This window comes from Castanea sativa, chromosome 9, assembly GCF_040712315.1.
Source record: "Castanea sativa cultivar Marrone di Chiusa Pesio chromosome 9, ASM4071231v1".
NCBI classification, from domain to species: domain Eukaryota; kingdom Viridiplantae; phylum Streptophyta; class Magnoliopsida; order Fagales; family Fagaceae; genus Castanea; species Castanea sativa.
The window spans coordinates 5076454-5101835 of record NC_134021.1 but is presented as its reverse complement, the minus strand read 5'-3'; the positions used below and the strand labels follow the sequence as shown (position 1 = coordinate 5101835).

Below are 25382 nucleotides of genomic sequence, written 5' to 3'. Positions count from 1 at the left end.
GGTCGCGAGTTCTTGACGTACCGTTGGGTCTGCCAGGGTGCCGATTTTGGTCGTCCGCTCCGGGTGGGATTCGTCAAGAGGTACGTCTTTGAGCCTCTCGACGGGCTCTGTCGCCACCCGACGTTCCTTTATGTTCATGGCCTGAATGTGGTTGTCCATCTCCATCATGGCTACGTAACATTCGCGTGCGGATACTTAATCTCCTCTCAATTCTCCAATTCCGTAATTAGTAGGGAATTTTATCATCAAATGGTATGTCGATGTTACTGCTTTCCATGAGTTGAGGGTTGGACGTCCTATGTTGGCATTGTAGGTTGACGAGCAATCGACTACAAGGAATGCTATATTCCTGGTGATCCGCTATGGGTAGTCTCTAATGGTTACCGCCAAAGTGACAACGCCAAGTGGAAGTACCCTCGCTCCTCTAAAGCCAACAAGCGGGGCGTTAGTCGGAACTAGTCGTTCCCTTCCAATTCCCATTTGTTGGAAAGCGGGATAGTAGAGGATGTCTGCTGAACTACCTTTGTCGATAAGGACTCGGTGTATGTTATAGTCTTCTGTTTGTATGGTGACAACCAGAGCGTCGTCATGGGGATGATGAAGGCGCCGGGCGTCCTCTTCTGAGAATCCAATAGGGGGACTATCAATCCGCAACATTTTGAGCGCGGAGCTTGTCATCTGGACGTTCTGAACCGTTCTGAGGTATGTCTTTCGGGCTTTCTTGGACGACCCAACGGTCATGGTGCCCTCTACAATCATCCTTATATCTCCTATGGGTTGCCTGGGGCGATCATTGTCTCGTCGAGGGGCTTGATTTTGTGGCAGGTCCGCCCTCTCCTTACTGACGAACCTCTGTAGCCTTCCTCGTCTAATAAGAGCTTCTATTTGCTGTTTCAAGTCGTAGCAATTAGCGGTGTCATGGCCATGATCTTGATGAAAACGACAGTATTTGTTCCTTGGTCTCTTATTGGGATCTCCCTTCAGTTTGCCAGGAAAGGCCAAAGTTTCTTCATCTTTAATTTGCATTAGTACCTGATCAATAGGAGCATTTAGGGGAGTGAAGTTCGTGAATCTTCTTGTAGGAGGTTTGGGTTATCAATCGTCCCGCCGTTCTTTGGTTCTAGCCACTTTTCGTCCCTTGTCTGGTTGTGCATCTTCCTGCCTTTCCCTCTTTCTAGGTTTGTCATCTCGAGCCAGCAAGGCGTCTTCTGCGTTCATATACTTGGTTGCCCTGTAAAACACTTTGGACATAGTCTTTGGGTCATTTTTGTACAGAGAAAACAGGAACTTACCCTTTCGCAGCCCGTTTGTGAACGCTACTACAAGTATCTTGTCATCTGCTTCGTCTATCGAAAGGGCTTCCTTGTTAAAGCGGGCTATGTATGACCTTAAAGTCTCGTCTTCTCGTTGTCTAATGTTCATCAAACACGCAGTAGACTTCTTATGCCGGTGACTCCCGATAAAGTGTGATACGAACTGTACGCCTAATTCCTTAAAGGTACTAATGGAATTAGGCGTCAGCCTACTGTACCAGTCCCTTGCAGGCCCTTTCAACGTGGTGAGAAAAGCCCTACACATGATTTCATCTGGTACACCTTGAAGATGCATTAGGGTCTTGAAAGATTCCAAGTGATCCAACGAGTCCTTGGATCCGTCGTAATTCTCCACCTGAGGCATGCGAAATTTTGGAGGAAGGGGGCATGAATTTACGAGTGCCGTGAAAGACGAATCTATCCTATGGACTAGGTCGTCCAGGTCACTAGAGATTTGTCCTCTGAGGGCGTTCATCATCACGTCCATACGCTCCCTCATCTCCTGCATCTCTGCTGTTATGTGAGTTGGCATGGTGTCCGAAGTGGATGGTCGGTTGGTCTCCTGCCGCTCTGCTCTAGTCGGGGCAATGCTACCCTCAGGTCCTTCCGCGGTCCTTCTGCGTTCCTCCCCTCTGGACTGGCACCTTCCTGGTCTTCCTCTGGTGCGCTTGGGTGTGTATTCCTTTGCCGTAGTTGCTCTTCTAAATCATGATTCTGCTTGGTGAGGTGTTCGCCTGCCGCCGCTAGCGTTTGGACTTGCCTTTCTAGAGCTGTGGCGTGCGGTTCGTCGCCTTGATTGTTGGTTGTTGCCATCGATCGAGTGAGTACCATGCAACTTTTGTCTCAGGGATAGAGCAAAGGCTAAATAAGACTTCCCACAGACGGCGCCAACTGATGAAGCGCTAAAATCCACCAGTTGTCATGTGGTCCTCACTTTACTTGAAACAACACCTGCACAACAACAAACAAGACTAACAAAGGGCACCGGTGTGGTGCCGGCCAAAAACCCTCCGAAGGTCAAGTTAGAACTTCTTTTCTCCTTTACAACCCTAAAGTGCTAGAGCTGAAGTGAGTTATGCGTCCCGTGGTTTATGAGGGTTTTGGGGTATATATAGTAGCATGGACCCGAAATAAGCGCCTTGGTGAGGAAGTATTTTCCTTCTAGGAGAGTAATTTATGGATTTTACGTATCACCTAGAGCCCTTTTCCTTATAGGAATCTCCTTGACTAAGGCCAAACGTGTAGCGCAAGAACTTTCCTTATATGCACGTACGTGGAGGACAAAATAGGTTATGGATGAAGGTTGGGTTATCCCCTTCAGCGTTTACTTCCTAAGGTCGTCAGTCCACGTATGTCTCTGGTAAGGTCGTCAACATACGTATGCCACCAACAAGGTCGTCAGCCTACATATGTATCTGGTGAGGTCGTTAGCATGGGACCTTCATCTTTGACTCCATCATCTTTTCTTCCCTTAGCCCAATGCCGTCAAATATGAGGGTTAGCCATGGACGTCAAAAGGAGACGTTTTATCGACTAGAGCTGACGGGCTTGCCACTTCCGTCAGCCTTCTTGAGGTATTGGTAATCTTGTAAAAATCACCCTCATCACAGACCTTGATTGATACTCGATCGAGTCTTGGTATATATATATGCCTCTGCTCTTTATTTTTATTGGATACAATCCGCGTATAAATCCCTCTGTTCTTAATTTGACATCATTATTATCTCAAACTTAATTTGTATTTGTTGCTTTCTAAAGGTTGAGTCAAGCAAGTGGAGAAAACCTGTTGTTTTCTACAAGGAAAATGAATGGAAGCTACAACCACTTTGGATGAAATTGCTTGATCCTTAGTGGACATAGTTGTTGCAACAGCATCATTGTGTTAATATGTAGGTTCTCTATTTTCACTTGCTTCCTATATTTTATATTAACCCTGAATTAATCAATTAAGGCATCGTCATAATGAGCTCAATAATAATATATAGCAACAAAAGAACAATGAGCTCCTATGTCGTTTTCAAGTTTCAACTAATAAGATCTAACTTTTCCTTCGTAATCATAAACAAACATCGATCAACCATGGCATTAATCAAGCACCGTCAATTTCATTATACTAAAACTAGTAATATTTCCTATTTTTCTTCTCTGTCTCTCTCTCACACACACACACACATATAATATCCTATTATGGGGTCTTCAAGTTTCGATTTGTTAAAGCAAACTTTGGATAATTAATAAGACATAAATAATGAATATAATAACTGCATGCACGAATAATAAAACGAAGTTTTTTTTTTGGAGAAAAAATAATAAAACGAAGTCATTAACCAAATAACCCCAAACAATAAATGTTTTCATATTGTTCTATAAATATAAATAATAAAAATAGATCAGAGATGTGCCACCATAATAATAACAATTAAAAAATCTGGATAAAAAATATCTTCTTTAATTTTTTTTTTAAACGCTTTGAGGGATTTTTTTTTTTAAAGTTTCAACATATGTCAATTCTTAATAATAGTTCTTTATTATTAGATCAAGATATCAATTAATTTTTAGTGTAGATAGAAATTGAATCCTAAATCTCTTATTAAATCGCTAGAGACTTTATTAATTAGTAGAAAAAGTTAGGCAACTTCGTCTCATGGGTCATGAATACCTACTCACCTTTTACTTTTAACAACAAACGCAGTTATATAATTCTGAAACATTAGACTGATTAAAGTCTTTTTTATTTATTTACTTTTTATTCATGCCTAACCAGTCAAGGAATGCAATTCTTGAACCTTTCTAGTGGAGAAATTAATTAACAATTATCAAACAGAACTTTCTCACAATAGGTATTTTTCAAAGGCTGTTTGTTGAACAAAGTTTGTCGTCTCTCGCAACAAGACTGAGTGTCCTAACCTTTTTTTGGGTAGGTGACAGAATAACAAATTCTCCATCTAACTAGTTCATATTTTTGACAATTACAACCAATGTGGTTTTTTTTTTTTTTTTTTTACTGAGTAAATATTCCATTAAAAAATTAGAATTAACCAATATTAGAAATGGAGCCCAGAGGACTAATGAATGAGCTAACTCATTGGAGTGTCTAGGCTCATGTGAATTATATCCAAACAAACAAACAAACAAACGTGAGATGGAAGTAGCCAAGTAGGCCTTCTTATATGCTACACAGTCCACAAAAAGTAGACTACACATATCTAAAGAAAATAATCTTTGAATGCACGAAGGTGTTCCTTGAATCTATAAGAAGAATTCCTAGCTAGAACCCACTAAAAAGAAAATGAGAACTTTTTTGAAAGTTTAATTGGTGAAAAGGCTACAATCACTATGTATATGATAAAGAGAAATAAGAGCCTTTAAAATTTTTAAGTTAACTTTACCATTGAGTTACTATACTTCTATCCATTTGTTTTAAACTGATTTCCTTAAATTTTATGATATCAACATTTTAAAAAATAATAATAAGAGTTGACAATCACTGTTTTGGTATTTATTTAAATTATTGATGATATAACAGAATTTAATTCACTAATTTCAAAATTAATGGGTTATTTTAGAATATCTACGCTAGTGTTACCCTAAGAGTTCTAGAGAATCAAAATCTAATAAGGAATTCCAAGAGCAACTAGAAGACCCTTGGGAAACACCAAAAAAAAACTCTAATTTGTGTTAAGAACAAACTAAAATCACTAAAAATTGGAAAAAAAAAAGAAGGCAAATTGAAAAAAGAATTACAAAATCAAATTTTATGTACTCTTGGAAATAATGACCTAAACTGATGGAACCTTATTTTTAAGTGGGGTAGGTGTGGACATGGGTTGATATGACTATTTGCTTCATCAAGTGCTTAGGGGGGCGGGGGGAGGGGAGCATGGAAAAACTATATGAAAAAGAATTATTTTAATATGATATATATATATATATATATATATATATATATATATATCATATTACAAGATAAGAATGAGATGTATAGCGTATTATAAAAGTTTATAGATTGCTCTGGTGGGGTAGGTGTGGTCATGGGTTGATATGGTCGGAAAGTACAATGTTGATCTGAATGTGGATGGATGATTATTGTGATGGTTAAAATAGGGTAGGTGTGGACATGGGTTGATATAGTCTTTGTTTCCCTTTGCGTCTCTAAATGAAGATAGTACATTTACAATATTGGCTGCGATATAAAATTCAAGAGAAGTTGATAATGATAGCCTCCTTGCTTTCAAGAAAAGCAAGTAATTGAATATGAGAAGCTTTAAGCTCTCTTACAATGACATAGTTTGGGTGGAAATTTGATGATATGGAAAAAGTAGTAACAAGAAATGGGGTTACATGGAAATTGGAAAAGTATCTATCTGCTTCAGCTTCACCAACCATGAAAAGAAGATGGGGGAAATTGTCATAAACTATCGCAAATCATGGGAAAATTTTGGTCAGTCAACGTTATGACATATATGCTTTGATCATCACAGGTTCACCAATAGCATAAAGTTTATTATGTAAATTAACAACTTCGGTTTATTGTTTGTGAACTTTTCCAAGTTAGCATATCACTTCCCCCCTTAATTATATTAGAAATGGGAATGTCTCAATTGTGAAGCTCATGGTCTGGTTGTTGGAATAGGATCTCTTTATTTTCATTGAAATGGAGAACGTGTTTAATGTCTAAGATTTCATATTTAATTTAAAATATGAAATTGATTCATTTGAAATGAATACCTAATAGTTTGGCTTATTTATTACGGAACTTGATACTTTAAGCTAGTAAGATTTTCTTTTGAAAGTCTGTTTGGGATCTGCTTATTTTGCTGAAACTATAAATTTTTTCTGGAAGTACTGTAAATAAAGATAAAAGTTAGCTACAGTGGGACCCATGAATATTACCAAAAAATGCAGTGGAACCATGAATAGTAGTAAAAATAAACTGAATAGTAAAATAAGTTGGCAAAATTAATTTTTGCCAAACATACACTTTTGGGAAGTAATAAAAATTTTAAATTTGTTCACTATTCAGTTTATTTTTGCTACTATTCATGGCCCCACTGCACTTTTTGGTACTATTCATGAGCCCAGTAAAAATAAGCTAAATAGTAAAATAAGTTAATTTTGCCAAACACACACTAAGTGTGTGTTTGGGAAGCAATAAAAATTATAATTTTTTTCACTATTCAGCTTATTTTTGCTACTATTCATGGGTCTCACTACACTTTTTGGTACAATTCATGAGCTCAGTAAAAATAAGCTAAATAGTAAAATAAGTTAGCAAAATTAATTTTTACCAAACATACACTATGGGTCCGTTTGGATACAGCTTATTGCTGAAAACTGAAAACTGAAAACTGAAAACTGAAAACACTGTACCAAAATAATTTTTAAATGTGTGAATAGTACCGTGGGTCCCATTTTTAATTTTAAAAAATCTGAAAAGTGAAGTTTGTGGGTCCCGTGAACAGTACACGGGACCCACAGAAGTGCTGAAAAGTCAGCAAATGCGGCTACTGTTCATGCACAGTAGCATGAACAGTAACCGCTGTCCCCCTTAATAGTGCATCAGCAGAAGAAAAAAAAAAAAAAAAAAAAACGCAAAATTTTTTCATCAAAACGCAAACGCCAACTTATCCAAACAGCACCTATGTGTGCGTTTGGGATGCAATGAAAATTATAATTTTTTTCACTATTAAGCTTTTTTTTGTACTATTCATGGGCCCCAATGCACTTTTTGGTACTATTAATGAGCCCACTGTACTATTTCAACTAACTTTTACTTTTATCTACAATATTTTCCGTAATAAGTTTTCAATTTCAGTAAAATAAAAAGTATCCAAATAGACCCCAAGTGTGCGTTTGGGTTAGGATTAAAAATTAAAATTATTTCACTATTCAGCTTATTTTTGCTACTATTCAGCTTATTTTTGCTACTATTCATGGGCCTCACTGCACTTTTTGACACTATTCATGAGTCCAACTATACTATTTCATCTAATTTTTAGGCCAAAATGCAAACTTGACTTTCTAAGTTTCACTTTTTATCATTTCAGTCCTCTAAATTTGAGTTTTGTCATTTCAGTTCTCTAAGTTTTAAATATAGTCAATCCAGTCTTCCGTCATGTCTTTGTTAAATGCTGCTGTCCACTTACTAAAACGATGCCGTTTTGGATTTTTTTTTATTTATAATTTCTTAATTTCAAAAAATTGGAAAACATTAATTAAAAAAAAAATTAGAAACTCAACTCTCTTTGTAAAAGTGGCAACGTTCACAACCACAGCACCACCCTCATCTCTCTCATGCTTCTCCTCCTTCATCTTCCTTCCAAACCTTTCTTCTTCTTCTTCAACCTTCAGACCCACTTCCCTCAAAACCCAAACCAAACCTCTATCAATCACCTCTGAGCTCGCCACCATCCCAGTCCTCTCCTTCACCAGCGATAAAATGGGCACTGCGGCATCGCCTCCACTCTTACCCATGTCGAAGTCAAAGGCGGCGGCAAAAAAGCCCTACCCTCAAAAAGAAATGGGTTGGACCCTCGGTCCCCACTCAGGGCCGGCGAAGGCGTGGTATTTCGGCCTAAGCCCAGAGACTAGGCCATCAAAATCAATGGGAAGGAGAAGAGGTTAGCAATATCGACCGCAATTGCAAAAGCTGTAATCAACACGATTATGGTGGAGAATTTGTTTTGTTTTTTTCAGTGGACCGGCGAACGACGGTGCGGGTAGCGTTGGGTTGGGCGGACTTGAGGTCGAGGTGGGTCTTACCGATTTTATCACCAGTACATGAAGGAGAGGACTGGGATGGTGGCGAGCTTAGAGGTGATTGATAGGGGTTTGGTTTCGGTTTTGAGGGAATTGGGTCTGAAGGTTAAAGAAGAAAAAGAAGAAAGGTTTGGAGGGAAGATGAATGAGGAGGAGGGTGGTGCTGAACGTTGCCATTTTTTCACAGAGAGAGAGAGAGAGCAAGAGTTAAGTTTCTGATTTTTTTTATTATTTTAAATTAATGTTTTCCAGTATTTTGAAATTAAGAAATTAAAAAAAAAAAATTCCAAAACGGAGCTGTTTTGGTGAGTGGATGGAAGCATTTAACAGAAGACTGAATTGACTATACTTAAAATTTAGAGGACTAAAATGACAAAACTCAAATTTAGAGAACTGAAATGATAAAATGTGAAACTTAGATGGTCAATTTTGTATTTTAGCCTAATTTTACCTTTATCTACAGTATTTTTAGTAATAATTTTTCAATTTTAGCAAAATAAACGGTATCCAAACATACCCTAAGTAAGTTATATATTATAACAAATTTCAAAATTTGTTGAGGTGTCCAATTGTGATTAGTGTAATATCATTTTGTATATAATTATCTTCAGCATTCATTTTATTGTAAACTAATCATAACATGTCACTTTAGCAATCGTCAAACTTCAAAAAGTACTTTCGCGAAGTGGCTCGAGGGGATCAAAAACATGATAACAATATCACTAGACCAATCAATGTTTTAAAAATCAGATCGGACCGGCCAGTCTGACCAGTTGAATCGAGAACCAAAGGCCAGTTTGATCCGGAAAAATTGTCTAAAACTGGGTAAAAACTGGGAGCTGGAAGCAAATCCAGTTTTGCTTCCCATCTAATTTTTAAAACCATGAGTCCAATTGGTAAAACAATTTAATTTAAATTGGCACTAAGAAGGTATTAGATTTTGTGAAAAAAATTATAATTATAATTTTAATGTATGGTTAAATTATTGATGACATAATTTTAATCTATTTTTTGAAAAGAACATTTCAAAATGAATAGATTAACACTTCCATGACAAAATTACCTTCAAAAATCTAGAATATCTTAGTTCATATTAACACCAAAGAGGGAGTAGGGATAAAAAGAAGGCTAAGACGAAGGCAGAAATTGCTATCATCAATCAAGATATATTGTTGATGTATGCAGTCATATTTATGCATTATGCATAACATTCCACATGGTACCTACTGGAAACTATTCATGCAATTCTTGTTTGTTTGTTATTTTTGGGTTTGGGATTGGGCGCGGGGGTTGGGATGCAACTCTGTGACAATTATTGATTTTCATCTAAGCCAAGCATTGACGGATCAATTTACCATTTACCATTAGTATCTATCTAGACACTTGACAGTTTTGAAATATTTTGAGAAAAGTATTGTCACTCTAAACTTATTGAATAAAATCCAATCGCTAAGGTTTGAATTACACCCTCTAGGGATGGAAGGACCACATTATGGTGTTCACAGAATCTTCTTAAACATTGTGGTGTTTGCAAAGTTTGTGGATGAAATTGACAAAATTCAAATTTCATGGTATCAAAATGACATTGAACAAATTACCCAATAATTCTTACAACTTTTCCCAAATTCCTTTAACTACTAACACTCTATTTGTTTCAGTGATAATATTTTCTAAAAAATGAGTCATTTTTTAAGAAGTATTTTCTATAAAATTATTAATTTTTCTTATGTTTGGTAGCAACTTTAAGATGAATCTGGCGTGAGGTGAACTCCAAAGAGGTGTTATCATTTGATTTATCAAAGGGTAAAATTTGGGTTTTCAATAAAATGTTTGGGTAATTTGGTAATTGAAGACAACCTCCAACGGTAATATTTATGAACGCGCATTAGTTTTTGCAAAAGGCTCTAAAGAGCTGTCTTGTGTTAAAGTGAAGTTCCTTCACATTTCAAAACGTAACTTTTTGGAAAAAGTAGTTTTTAAAATCTTACCAAATGCATATATTATTTATTTGGTTTCAAAAAGCGCTTTTTGCCAGAGGAAAATGCAAACAAACGTTTCGAGATGGACTCTTAGTATTTTTTTTTTATGATTTGGTGCCAAAAAAGAAAAAGGAAAAAAAACATTAAATAGATGGAGAATAAGCGGGGGGGGGGGGGGGTGTCTTTGCTACAATACCATAGTTGTACCCCAACTCCACGAGAACTAGTGGGTAGGGGGTCGGGGGACATGGTTTTGTTTTTCAAGCGCCACCCAAAGATTCGACCTTAGGACCTTCATTTCCAAACCACATGGAAATGGGTCCCTTGACCACTAGACCACTGTCCTTTGTTGTTCAACAGCAAGTCTAGCTAAAATATGTACAATTTTTACATTAATAACTAGCTTCTCCATATAAATACATGAGAATTCTATTTCTATATGCTGTAATCTAAACAAAATATCATTAAGCTTGTTTAATTTCACATCTGACAATGGAATGAAACCCCTTTGTTAATGTAAGTAGCAACTAGAAATTTAAAGAACAATGATATGTCAAGGAGTTGATATCCTATCATCAATCAATGCAGGTTTTTTAACTGAGTAATAATGGTAGTGCTACCAATTTCATCTTGTGGACCACATTTGATTGAAGCCCAGCAATATAGCTATTATCTTCCATGAAGTTATGATTAGCCCAAATTCTTTATACAAATCAAAAGGGTACAATTGTACAAAATGTCATAAAAGACCAATTCTTCCAAGAAGAGTCAAATTGGTCAATCACAATTGATTAATAACCAGGTTGGAGTCATACAGTAGTGTCAAAACTAGAAAGTGGCTATATAACGTACAGTCTCAAAATGAAAATGGCATAAAATTTGGGCAATGTGGATGAAGGGTTGCAGTCATATTGTCAGTTATGTCAAGCATGGCATGAAAGAGTGAGTGAGCTCACCTCTCTTAGCTCCAAAGTTTTTAAGTTCAACACAACTTCAAGTAAATCAGAATAAATTCATTTTGGTTGAGTCAATATTGCAGCTAAACCTTAGTGACCTCCAGTGCTGATGCAGGACAACCTAGGCTTCCCACCTAAATTAGTCCTACAGTATAACCTTAGGCTTCCCACCTAAGGTGTTTGGAATCACCACCAAACAAATCAATGCAAAATAATCTCAATAATAATAATAGTCTGTCTACAAAAGAAATCATTTGGAGCTTTATATGCAGCTTCCAGGAATTACAAAGATAAGGATAAACTCTCCTAAACGAATCCTAAACAATTTCAAATACTAATCTGATAATCCTAAACAATTTCAAATACTAATCCGATAGTCCTAAATAAAGGATAATGATGAACTAATCCTAACCAAACTCAAATACCAATCCAAACTAAACAAATAACTACGTTACAATCTGAAATTATCCACTGAAAATTTAAAATGAAATATTGAAATAACTTTTGGTTATGCTCCTGCATTATACTCCCCTGGTTTAAGAAAACTCGACCTCGAGTTTGTAGTGATGAAGAATTAAGACTTTGGTGCTTAATACTTCCTTCAGATCAGAAATCACCCTAGGAAGCTCTGAGAGTAGAATAACCTTCAATTCCATTACACCATAGAACTCCTCTGGAAACACAAAATCAATGTGTTGTATCAACTTTTTTGACTTCAACAACTTGTAGATGTTCATCAACCTCATGGATCATGAAGGGTTCAGTACCACTTTCATCAGAATCAACCTCCACATCAAGTGCACCCTCTAAATCTTTGCTCACTTGTTGAAATTTCTCTTCTTGTGTAGACTCTATAATAGGTTCTTCTTGCTGCATGAATGTTGAAACATCATCTATTGGCACTTGTACCTCTATTTCAACATTAGTCTTTGGTGGAACCTAAGCATCCTTTTTCTGAGTAGAAGAGTCTAGCAAAACCATTATTTTTCTTAAGTCTTGAGCTATGGCAGTAAGTTCTTGACGAAAGGGTGAGGTGTTTTCTTGCTGAATATTGTCTCTGTTGTGTAGAAAATTCCCATGAGAGGATTGAGGTTGATAATTCTCTTGATAGCATTGGGGAGCATATTTCTCTCTAAGTATTTGTTTCATTTCATTCTAATAAGTTATGGTAGGCTTGCTCCTTCCTTTGAGATTATTGCTCCTTCCTTTGAGATTATTCTCAATACTACGCCAAAAGTCTCTAGCACTACTTCTCAATTTCAACTTGGCAAACCTTACCTTATTAGCATCTGACAGACATATTTGATCAAAGAATTGATCCATCTCATCTAACCAATTAATGAAGGTCCATGGAACTGGACGTCCATCAAATATTGGTGCTTCTGAGACTACCATGATTCACTGGAATGGACTTTCAACAATCTAAAATGAACATGGGCTTGGTAATCTGGGCTTTGGCTGGTGCTCTGTACTGATCATTATGTGGGTTTGATAAGCGTGGCTTGTAATTGAACTCTAGTGTCTGCTGGAAGCCTGGAACTTTCCTGCCTTTGACTTCTTTCGTTTTTTTTTTTTAAAAAAATTTTTAAAATAAAGAAAGACTACACTATAAATTAAAAACTACTAGTGTCAAACAGTAACACGTAACACTGAAAATAAAGAAAACTAGAAACAGGGGAAAACGAAAAGAGGAGAAGCGGCGGAGCAAGCCAGAGATATCGCTGGAGTCGACGGCGAAGAGGCGGCCTGGGCTCGTCGGCGATGACTGGCAGCGGCACTCGAAGGTGGAGATCGAAGCTGGGGAGTCAGATCTCTGAACCCGTGAAGCGGCATGGTTGGGGCGATGGTGACGGCGTGTCGACGGCGGCTGTGGGTGATGATTTCGGCGGCGGGTTGTGCGATGGCGTCATTCCGTTGGTGGGATCGGCGGTTGGCTTTCAACTCTTTTCTGTCTCTGTCGCTGATCTGGTGGATTAAAGTTGTGAATCTGAATTTTTTTTTTTTTTTTGTTTTTGTTTTGAAGCTACGTTCTCTGTTTCTGATCTGGTGGTAGTCCTCAAAGTCGGGCACGGATTGGGGTTGTGGTGGAATTTGGGTTCTTTGTTTCTGAGCAGATATGGCTTGATTGGTGGTAATTTGCAAAGATCTTGTGAGACATGCTTGGAGTGTTGACGATCGTAGGTTGGGCTGTAGAGTTGATCAAAGTGGCTGGATGTTTCCTGTTTAGCGTGAAAGGAGTTCACAGTAACGTTGGATTGACAGTGGTTGAAAGCACGACAGATTTTGGGTGTCTGAAATTTTGATAGATCGAATTGAGCTCTGATACCAAGTTGATGCAGGAAAACCTAGGCTTCCCACCTAAATTAGTCTTACAGTATAACCTTATGCTTCCCACCTAAGGTGTTTGGAATCACCGTCAAACAAATCAATGTAAAATAATCTCAATAATAATAATAGGCGAAAATGTACTTTTGGTCCCTACATTTTGGGTCAATTCCCATTTTGGTCCCAAAATTGATTTCTTTGCTAATGTCATCCCTAAAAAAAGAAAATCGTTTTTAAAATGGTCCTTTCCGTCAGGCTAGAAACGGAAAAATCCTATGTGGCTAACGGAATGTCCTGTTTGCTGACGTGGTGCTGACGTGGCTATTTAAATATTATTAAAAAAGATTATTTGGCATATTTAAATGCCATGTCAGCATTTTAATTTTTTTAAATAAAGCCACGTCAGAAAATTTATATAAAACAGAAATTAAATTTTTAAAAAAACCTTAAATCTAATTTAATTAAAAAAAACTTGTTTCTAAAATAAAAACCAAAATGATAAAGAGACAGCTTAGATAGATGTGTGGACTGTGGAGAGCAAACAAATAAATACTGAGACTTTGAGAAAGTGAAGAGAGAGAGAGAGAGAGAGAGAAATGGCTTCTTGAAAGCGCGAAGAATTCACAGCCTTTGGCTCTCTCTCAAATCCACAACTCTACGGATCTGTCTGTATGTTCTGATTTTTGAAAACAAAAAAAATATAGCATTTTGAGGAAACAAACAACATGGAAGCTAATGCGGGATTGGTAGCTGGGTCACACAAGAGGAACGAGCTGGTCCGGATTCGCCACGATTCCGATAGTGGGGTCAGTGATTTTTCTACTTACCCATTTCCGATTTTCACTCCCTTATTAGTCCAATCCATTTCCTGCACTGTGTTTGTGTGTGAGTTTGTGGATCTTGATGTTGACTGTGTAGAAGTGAGTGGAAGCTCAAAGTTGATGCTTTTTCTCTGATGGGTAGTGGCATTTTTGGTTAGTTTTGTGGGGGATTTCTCATGTGGGTTTCTAAATTTGAACGCTGTTTTGATTTCTGTTAGATAAGACTAAATTTGATGTTTGCTGTGGGTCTCGGTTTGTGTTTGTTGTTTGGTTGCTGGGTTTGAGTTCTTCCTGGGTTTGATGGGGAAGAACACGAAGAACACCTTCTTTTTTTTTTTTTTTTTTTTTAGAAACAAGTTTTTTTAATTAAATTAGATTTAAGGTTTTTTTTTAAATTTAATTTCTTTTATATATAAATTTTCTGACGTGGCTTTATTTAAAAAAATTAAAATGCTGACATGGCATTTAAATATGCCAAATAATCTTTTTTAATAATATTTAAATAGCCACGTCAGCACCACGTCAGCAAACAGGACATTCCGTTAGCCACGTAGGAATTCTCCGTTTCTAGCCTGACGGAAAGGACCATTTTAAAAACGATTTTCTTTTTTTAGGGATGACATTAGCAAAGAAATCAATTTTGGGACCAAAATGGGAATTGACCCAAAATGTAGGGACCAAAAGTACATTTTCGCCATAATAATAATAGTCTGTCTAAAAAAAAATCATTTATGGCATGTTTGGATGTTTAAAAAAGGAGGGGAAGTAGAGTAGAGGGAAAGGGAGTAATTCAATTACCTTGTTTGGGAGTTTTTTAAGGAAGGAGGGGGAGGGGTTTGGAGGGATTTGAAGAGGTTTCAACTACCTCCAACTCTCTCATTTTTAATTCCCTCAAATTGGAGAGATTTGGAGGGAGAGTAGAGCACATAAAATTATTGATAAAGTAAATTACCTAATTTATCCTTATTATATTTATAAAATTACAATGTTAAAAACAAGGAGAATGGCTAATTACTCCCTTCCCCTTACTAATTATAAAAACATCCAAACAAGGTGGAAGGTAATCATTCTCTTCTACTCTTCTCCCCACTACTCCCCTTCCCTCTACTTCCCTCTACTCTCCTCTCTCTCTAAACTCTCAAACAGGCCATTAGAGCTTTATATGCAGTTTCTAAGAATTACAAAGACAATGATAAACTCTCCTAAATGAATCCTAAACAATTTCAAATACTAATATGATAATTCTAAACAATTTCAAATACTAATCCGATAGTCATAAATAAAGGATAATGATGAACTAATCCTAACCAAACTCAAATACTAATCCAAACTAAACAAATAACTACGTTACCATCTGAAATTATCCACTAAAAATTTAAAATGAAATATTGAAATAACTTTTGGTTATACTCTTGTATTAAGTGCTATTTAAGAGCATCCATAGTAGTAGAGCTAAAAATTTAGTTTTTTAGTTCCACAAAAAGTTACTTTATCTATTTTACCTACACACTTTACAAAACATGCTGCAGTAGTGGATCTATTTTAGCTTTCAACACAATAAAATAATATAAATCTTACAATAAAATAATATGTCCACTACAATAAAATAATATATTCACTATAATAAAATAATATATTCATTACAATAAACAACAATCACAACTAACTGCAACCGTTATCACTGCCACTATTGCCGCCACCACTGACTTTTCCACTGCCATCGCAATCGCTACCGCCACCCACCCTCACCGCCACCACCGATTCTTCCACCACCACCACCGCCACCTCTTCCACCGCACAACAAATTCCTGCAAACAGAAAAATCCCAATACATTCCAATTACATTTTGTCCATTGGTGGATGGACTGAATCAAAAGCCAAAAAAAAAAAAAAGTTCCCTCTACACAGAAAATTCCCAAATTCCTGCAAATAGAAAAATCCCAATACATTCCATTACAAATACATTCTGTCCATTCATGGATGGACTGAATCAAAAGCCACAAAAAAAATACAAAGTTCCCTGCACACAGAAAAGTTCCAAACTGCCAATAACAACAATTGTACTTCCAAATCTCCAATTATACTTCTATCTCTAGTCTCTACAACAATCTAAACCAAGGTTCTACCTTGTATTAACCATAATCTTCACCTCATTCTCCATCACCACCATCACCATAGCCGATTATCACCATCTAAACTAAACTCATAACACACTCATCTTTACCGTATTTGTCAAAACCATGTTCATAAGCTCACAATCAAAACCATATCACCATTAAAAACTAGAAAATCAGAAATGGGATTAACCACCATCAATCTCAACCCATCATGCACCACCTCACTGAAGGAAAAAAACTAATTTTGTATCTCATACAAAACACATAGCAGAAGCAACAAACAAGGATCTATTTCATTCATGATTGATAACGTGCACAATATAAATTTCAGAATTTAAGAACAAGACAGCGTAACTTGGTGTGGAGAAATTCAAATAAAAAAATTAGAAGCACTTGGGAACACTTTTAATCTTTACTCCAATTCCACTTTACGCCCAAAATGTGTGGTCTCTTAATCAGTTTTCAAGGGAGAATGAAAGTGTGTCTTCCACTCTCTCACACACCGTTTCTTATTCCACTAATAAAAATTCTGTATGTTTCTCCCTTTTATAACTAACTGATTATCTAATTGGGCTGGCCTATTGGGCCTTTCTAATTGGGCTTTAGTGTGTGGCTTGGAGTGGGACCAAAAAATGGACCAATAAGACATTAGCTCCAATGGGCCTTGGGCTTTTCCGTCAACTCTTGACAAGTCCAAAGTTACCATTAATTATATTTAATACCACTATATAAATATAATTGCACTCTAGGCCTTATTAATAAATTATATCCCAAGACTTTATTATACACTTAACCCCTTCATAAAATATTCCTAGTAACATAAAGTCATAAATGTAGACTGCCACTTTGTAAATTACTACATCTTATCATTGAGTACCCGGTTTAATCCTTTAAAGTTATTCATTATATATTTATGAAATCCAATTTCATAAATATATACTTTAGTAATTTCTTACTAAAGTGGTTAGGCCTAACTCTCTGAATAACTGAACCCATTAAACTTATCTCAAGGGAATATTTTATATTTCCATCAAGAGACTATGAATTTCATCTTGAGAATATATGTTCCATCAACACTAAATGTGGCTGCCCAACATACTGAGATTTTGACCGTCACTTCAGATCTCACTCTTGATATATCAAAGCAACCTACACTTCATGATCAGGTCCATTATTCTCTCAGGATTAAGAGTTCATGCAAATAGAAGTTGTGAGATTTATTATTCATTTGACAGTCATTAGGAGAATAATAAATCTCACAGCGGTCTTGTTCAATATGTTTTAACTCTTAAAACATATCAAAATATCAACTAGAAGTCTCCACTTCCATGATCAAGACAAATCATCTTAGTTGACACGTTATAGTCTTCGCAGATGAAATGCCCAATTTCATCACCGACTACGAACTATAAATTCTGAGTTTATAAAGAACTTGTGATCTACATCTTTTGTGACTTTTCACATAAATCACATACAATGCATCTCATGGACTATATGATAATGTCTCATATTCATGTTACCATTATTTTAGATAATAATAAAATAACTTTATCAATCTCAATATAAAGTCATACATCATGTCATACATAATGTCATACATAATATCATACATAGCATCATACAATAGGATTTAAGGGCATTAATCCTAACAATCTCCCACTTGTCCTAAAGACCACTGTGCACTAATCTAACTCTCATTCCTTCCAAATGTGACTCGAAAGTCCTTTGAGGCAAGGCTTTGGTAAAGGGATCTGCTAGATTATTTGCACTTTCAATCTTTGCTACCACAATATCTCCACGAGCAACAATGTCTCGAATGATGTGGTACTTCTTCTCAATGTACTTTCCTTTCTTGTGATTCCTTGGATCTTTGGATTGTGCAACCGCTCCACTATTGTCACAAAACAATGTGATGGGAACTTACTCCATTCTCACAACACCAAGATCAGAAAGAAATTTCTTGAGCTAAACAGCCTTCTTTGCTGCTTCACAAGCAGCAATATACTCGGCTTCCATGGTGGAGTCCGCAATACAAGATTGCTTAACACTCCTCCAACTTATGGCTCCACCTCCCAAGGTGAAAACACATCCTGAAGTGGATTTTCTGAAATATAGATCTGACTGAAAGTCTAAATCTGTATAGCCAATGAGAATCAAATCCTCACTATGGTAAACAAGCATATAATCTCTCGTTCTCCTAAGATACTTGAGAATATGCTTTACAGCTTGCCAATGTTTTGGTCCTGGATTTGATTGATATCAGCTGACCATGCCAACTGAATAACAAATATATGGTCTAGTACAAAGCATGGCATACATGAGACTTCCCACTGCAGAAGCATAAGGAACTTGTCTCATCATATTTTCTTCCTCTTGAGTCTTAGGCCTTTGGTCATCAGACAGAAGAACTCAATGTCTAAAAGGAAGCAATCATTTCTTGGAGTTTTGCATGCTAAACCGTTCTAGGACCTTATCTATATATCCAGCTTGTGATAAGCCTAACATCTTATTCTTGCGATCTCGCCAAAGCTTGATCCCTAGAATAAAGTTAGCCTTACCCAAGTCCTTCATATCAAATTGGCTTGACAACCAAACTTTAACCGATGACATTACCCCTACATCATTCCCAATGAGTAGAATATCATCAACATAAAGCACTAGGAACATTACTACTTTGTCTCGATGTCTTTTGTACACACATGGTTCATCAAGATTTTGTTCAAAACCAAATGACTTGATTGCTTGATCAAATCTAATGTTCCATGACCTAGATGCTTGTTTATCCATAAATGGACCTATTCAACTTGCATACCATATGCTCTTGGTTCTTTGCTATGAAAATTTCTAGTTGCAACATGTATATTTCTTCTTCAAGATTGCCATTAAGAAATGCAGTATTGACATCAATTTGCCAAATCTCATAATCATAATGAGCAGCAATGGATAAGAGAATTCTGATAGATTTAAGCATGGCTACTGGCGAAAAAGTTTCATTATAATCAATACCTTCTTTTTGTGTATATCCTTTCACCACTAGTCTTGCTTTAAAGGTTTCAACCTTTCCATCTATCACTCTCTTCCTCTTGTAAACTCATTTGCAACCAACAGGTTTAATACCGTTAGGCGCCTTTACAAGATCCCATACATGATTAGAATCTATAGAATCCAATTCAGATTTCATAGCTTGGACCCAATTATGTGCATCTATATCATTCATTGCTTCATTATAAGTGTAAGGATCCGATTCAGCCTCTTTTGAGATAGCCTCATAAGTTTCTCCCAAACCTATGAATCTTATAGGAGGCCGAACAGTTCTCCCACTACGACGAGGCACCTGTGTACTAGACATCTCATGAGTAGTATCTTGTGGTGTATCTAATACAGTCACATCATTCCTAGTTTCATCCATTTGTTGTTCAAATACAGGTTCATTCATTTCAGCCAAGGCAACTCTACTTCTAGGAGTAAAATTATTCACATAGTCATTTTTCAAGAATTTGGCATTTGTGCTAACAAACACTTTATGAAGGAAAAAAACTGGTTTTGTATCTCATACAAAACACATAGCGAAAGTAACAAACAAGGATCTATTTCATTCATGATTGATAATGTGCACAATGTAAATTTCAGAATTTAAGAACAAAACAGCGTACCTTGGTGTGGAGAAATTCAAAAAAAAAAATTAGAAGCACTTGGGAACACTTTTAATCTTCACTCCAATTCCACTTTACGCCCAAGATGTGTGGTCTCTCAATCAGTTTTCAAGGGAAAATGAAAGTGTGTCTCCCACTCTCTCACACACCGTTTCTTATTTCACTAATAAAAATTCTGTATGTTTCTCCCTTTATAACTAACTGATTATCTAATTGGGCTGGCCTATTGAGCCTTTCCAATTGGGCTTTAGTGTGTGGCTTGGAGTGAGACCAAAAAAGGGACCAATAAGACACTAGCTCCAATGGGCCTTGGGCTTTTCTGTCAACTCTTGACAAGTCCAAAGTTACCATTAATTATATTTAATACTACTATATAAATATAATTGCACTCTAGGCCTTATTAATAAATTATATCCCAAGACTTTATTATACATTTAACCCCTTCATAAAATATTCGTAGTAACACAAAGTCGTAAATGTAGACTGCCACTTTGTAAATTACTACATCTTATCCTTGAGTACCTAGTTTAATCCTTTAAAGTTATTCATTATATATTTATGAAATCCAATTTCATAAATATATACTTTAGTAATTTCTTACTAAAGTGGTTAAGCCTAACTCTCTGAATAACTGAACCCATTAAACTTATCTCAAGGGAATATTTTATATCTCTATCAAGAGACTATGAATTCCATCTTGAGAATATATGTTCCATCAATACTAAATGTGGCTGCCCAACATACTGAGGTTTTGACCGTCACTTTAGATCTCACTCCTAATATATCAAAGCAACCTACACTTCATGATCAGGTTCATTATTCTCTCAGGATTAAGAGTTCATGCAAATAGAAGTCGTGAGATTTATTATTCATTTGACAGTCATTAGGAGAATAATAAATCTCACAGCGGTCCTGTTCAATATGTTTTAACTCTTAAAACATATTAACATATCAATTAGAAGTCTCCACTTCCATGATCAAGACAAATCATCTTAGTTGACACGTTATAGTCTTTGTAGATGAAATGCCCAATTTCATCACCGACTACGAATTATAAATTCTGAGTTTACAAAGAACTTGTGATCTACATTTTCTGTGACTTTTCACATAAATCACATACAATGCATCTCATGGACTATATGATAATGTCCCATATTCACGTTACCATTATTTTAGATAATAATAAAATAACTTTATCAATCACAATATTAAGTCATACATCATGTCATACATAATGTTATACATAATATCATACATAGCATCATACAATAGGATTTAAGGGCACTAATCCTAACACTTACAACACAAACAAGATGAACAGAAAAAAAAAATTATTGCATCTAAAATAATAAACTGAAAGAACAACTGACCTGAAGTGAAATGGTTGAGCTGATCGGCGGTGGTAGGGGTGTGCAAAAAACCGACGAACCGAAAAAACCGCTTCAAACTGACCGAACCGATGCAAAATTTTCGGTTCGGTTTCGGTTTGGTTCGGTTTCAATTTATAAAAAACCAAAAATTTCTGTTCGGTTTTCGGTGGCAAATTCAATGCACCAAACCAAACGAACTGAACCGAAATATATTAAATAATAATTTGTACAAAATATTTTAACAAAGTACCTGGTATCCTAGTGGCAATGACATGCGCTTGTCTACAGTCAGCCCAGGTTCGACCCTTAGTAATAGCCTTTTTATTTATCCTCTCCTTATTACCAAAACTACGTCGTTTTGGGGTTTGCTTTATAACCCCATTAATCCTATTTTCAGCATTTGTTTCTCACGTTTGGGTTTTGTTCTCTCTCACCTCCGTTGGCAACATCAAGAGAGAACATCAAGAAGCACGAAATGAAAAACCCACACTAAGAACAAGATTTAGAGAGAATCAAGAACAAGAATCAAGAAACCCACCCAAAGATCCAGAGAGAAAACATCAACAAACCCCGTTGTCGCCCGCGCCTAGAGTCTTCGCCACCTGGGTTCAATCGCCGCCGCCTCCTTCGCTGTCGCCGCCTCTCTGGTTTGATTTTTCTGTCTTCGTGGTTTGGGTTTTGTTCTTTGTGGGTTTCTGTTTGGGTTTCAAGGTTTCTGGGTTCATGGTTTGGGTTTTGTTCTTCGTGTTTGGGTTTCAAGGTTTTTGGGTGTTTGGGTTTTGTTCTTCGTGGTTTGGGTTTTGTTCTTCGTGATTTTTGGGTTTCAAGGTAGAAGGTTGTGAGTTTGGCTTCGCCAGTACGCTTCTTCGCCGTTCTCTCTTTTTTTTTTTTTTTGGTTTTGTGTTTTCTACTTTGCTTGGTGCTTGGTGCTTGGTGTTTGTTGGTGTTTGGGTGGTGAGAAAACGTGGGAAAACAAAGGGATTTTCTGGGTTTGTTAATTTTTTTATTTGTTTTCTTTCTTAGAAAATAAATGATAAGGAAGCCGAAAAACCGACCGAAACAGAAATCCAACCGAAACCGATTGATTTCCAATTATTTCGATCAGTTTCGGTTGAGAATTTCACAACCCGAAAATTTTGGTTTCGATTGGCCAACACTCAGAAAACCGACCGAAATCGAACTGACACACCCCTAGGTGATGAGTCTGAGCTAACCGGCGGTGAAAGGGTTGATCGGCGATGGGTCTCAGCTGAGAAGGTCGGTGACGGCGTGGGTTTGAGAGCTTGGGATGGAGTGGGTCTGAGGCTGAGAGGGTTGATCGGCGGTGGGTCTCAGCTGGTGGGTCAGTGACGGTGGGTCTCAGCTGGTGGGTCTCGGCGGCGGTGAGTTTGAGAGAGTTGAGAGCTTCGAACGGCGTGAGTCTCAGTTGGTGGGTCGGTGATGAGCCGGCGGCGGTGAGCTTGAGAGAGTGAGCTTGAGTGAGTTGAGAGAGTTGAAAGAGAAGAGATGAGAGTTGAGAGAGTTGAGAGCTTCAGTGGTGAAGAGATGAGAGTGACTGAGAGAGAGAGAGAGCCGTGAATAAAACAATAAACACAAATAATCAGTTTAAATTATTTTAATCAGGAGCTGAATAAAAAACTAATTTTTTATTTATTTATAGCTTTGAGCTACAGTGCTCATGTATTGATACATGAGCACTGTAGCAATTAAGCAAAAATTTTTACCTATAGCTCCACTGCTGCAAGGGTAGTTTTTGTGTTTTGGTAGAGTTAAAATAGATATATAGCTATTTAACTCCACTGCTGCAAGTGCTTTAAAAAGAAGTCAAAAATGGGAAACAAAATGTTTTATTACTACTGCTATATTGATAAGAGGGTCATTCCTAAATGACTCCAAAAAGTAGTAAGTTGTGATACTGATCAAAGTGTAAATGGATTCTTTCAGCATTTGATGCAGCCCACATGACTAATTTTTAAATCACAATCTTTTTTTAGTTAACAAAGGCTTTTTGCCCTTTTCAATTATTATATCTTAGCAAGAGATACAGCAGCATGGGGATTAGAGAAAAAATATTCATACATATCAAAATAGTTTAGTTGATTGGAAGAGGAGCACCATTCCATTCCTTGAGGCAATCCAACATTGGATCAATGAGCTTTCCCTAAGACATAGCTGTGAACACCTTGTCAAAATCCTCACCAGAAGACCTGGTCTTTTCCCCAGTCAGCAATCCAGTCGCTAACTCTTCCCTCACAAACTTGTATAACGGATATGATCTGCATTCCTTAATCCTATTTGCAATTGCTGGATTTCCACTCTCAAACGCAACTCTTGCACTCTCTACCTCTTTTGGCAAGACGGATTTCACTTCTTCCTCGAAAGCTACAATCTTTTGGAAGATAGATGTGCTTTCATTCTTCTCAATATCGCCATTTGTCAATGCATGTTCAACAAGTACTTGCCTCAGTTTTTGCATCAATGGATAGGTAGCACTGCAGGGGTCATCAACATAGGTAAATACGTGTTCCCGATCAACCACGTTGAGCAAATCCTTTGCACAGAATCTGGATGGGTGAAGCTCTCCATTAACACCAGTTGTTAGAACTCTTTTAGCCACTTGGCTTACAGTACTCTTGACAGCAGTCTTCAAATTTTCCTCCAAATGCCTTAAATCAATAGCTTGGCATAGTGCTCTCAAAAATGTGGAAGACATGAGCTTCAAAATATCAACAGCTTCTTCTATTTTCCTTGAAGAGATCAATCCCAATGAGTTCACATCTTGATTGTGCTGCTCAGCACTTTGGACATGGGTAGTAACTAGATTTGCCAGATATTGAAGTTCGGAACAATAGGACGCCATGGCAATTTCAGCCCCCTTGAAACTATAATCCAAACTTGGATCCCTACTAGCATAAAGATTTGATGGCAACCCATTGTTGTAATAATCATTGACAAGCTCAGAAAATTGTGCAAACATGAGTTTTCCTATGGCTGCAATGGCCAAACGTGTGTTGTCCATAGACACACCAATTGGGGTCCCCTGGAAGTTACCGCCATGCAAGGCCTTGTTCCTTGAAACATCAATCAAAGAGTTATCATTTACTGAGTTAATCTCCCTCTCAATTGACTTGGTAGAGTATCTGATAACTTCAATTTGTGGGCCAAGCCATTGAGGAGAAGTTCTGAGAGCATAGCGATCTTGTTTAGGCTTCTGCAGGGGATCTATTTCATGTAACCTTTGAGATTCTTTCACATAAGCACTTCCATCTAAAATGTGTTCCATAATAGCTGCAGCTTCAATTTGGCCAGGATAGCAATTTGTGTGTCAAATGGTCGGTAAATTCAGGCTTTCCCTGCATTACTTCTGCGAAAATTGCTGATAAGATTTCTGACAGAAGAGTTAGAAGGTTGGCCTCGAAAAGAACCATAGAAGCCAAGCCAGAACCACAACTGTGCCATTCACAAGAGCAAGGCCTTCTTTTGGCTGTAACTCAAAGAACCTGGAATTGATACCAGCTAGTTGGAAGGCTTGAGCAGCATCAAGGGATTCACCAGAGGGTCCAACGGCTTTAGAATTGTGGCGGCCAGTTAGCAGTCCAACAATGTAGGATAGAGGGACAAGATCACCGAAAGCAGTGATTGTACCGCGAAGTGGCAAGACAGGAGTGATGTTATGGTTGAGGACCTTGGCCATGGCCTCTGTGAGAGACCGCGCCCCCGGCCCGTTTTTATAGAGTGTTTGACCAAACCCACATGAATGGGTGGAGTCGTGTTATTGCCTCTCAAAATGGATGTTCAACTAGTTATATTTTCCCCTTTAGATTAAGAGTTTTACAATGGAGTCGTCACTTATTTAATTATTGGAAAAATAAGAAAACCAAAATTGAAAAAATCCTCATTTTATTAATTTTCAATTGAATTTACATTGCTCATAGAAAAATTACATGGCTTTGGTTCTAGATACAATCCAAGATAAAGTGCATGGCTTTGTTTCCTAGTTACAATCTAAAAATTGAGAATTACATGGATAAGTATTTGATCTACTAACCCGTGATCTAAGCTCGGAGGCTATGTTACAAGGTGGGAAGG

General features: G+C 37.0%; 1 protein-coding gene and 1 pseudogene across 1 annotated transcript; both read right to left on the bottom strand.

Moving 5' to 3' along the window:
* Positions 1-360: 360 nt before the first annotated feature.
* On the bottom strand, positions 361-7787 carry LOC142608646 (uncharacterized). The gene is made up of 2 exons (XM_075780346.1): positions 7584-7787; positions 361-1032 (listed from the first exon to the last, which is right to left on the bottom strand). Exons 1-2 carry the CDS (start codon positions 7785-7787, stop codon positions 361-363), a joined length of 876 nt encoding a protein of 291 aa, XP_075636461.1.
* A 15385-nt stretch (positions 7788-23172) lies between these two features.
* LOC142609913 (phenylalanine ammonia-lyase 1-like) lies at positions 23173-24987 on the bottom strand (annotated as a pseudogene).
* Between the last annotated feature and the right edge of the window lie 395 nt (positions 24988-25382).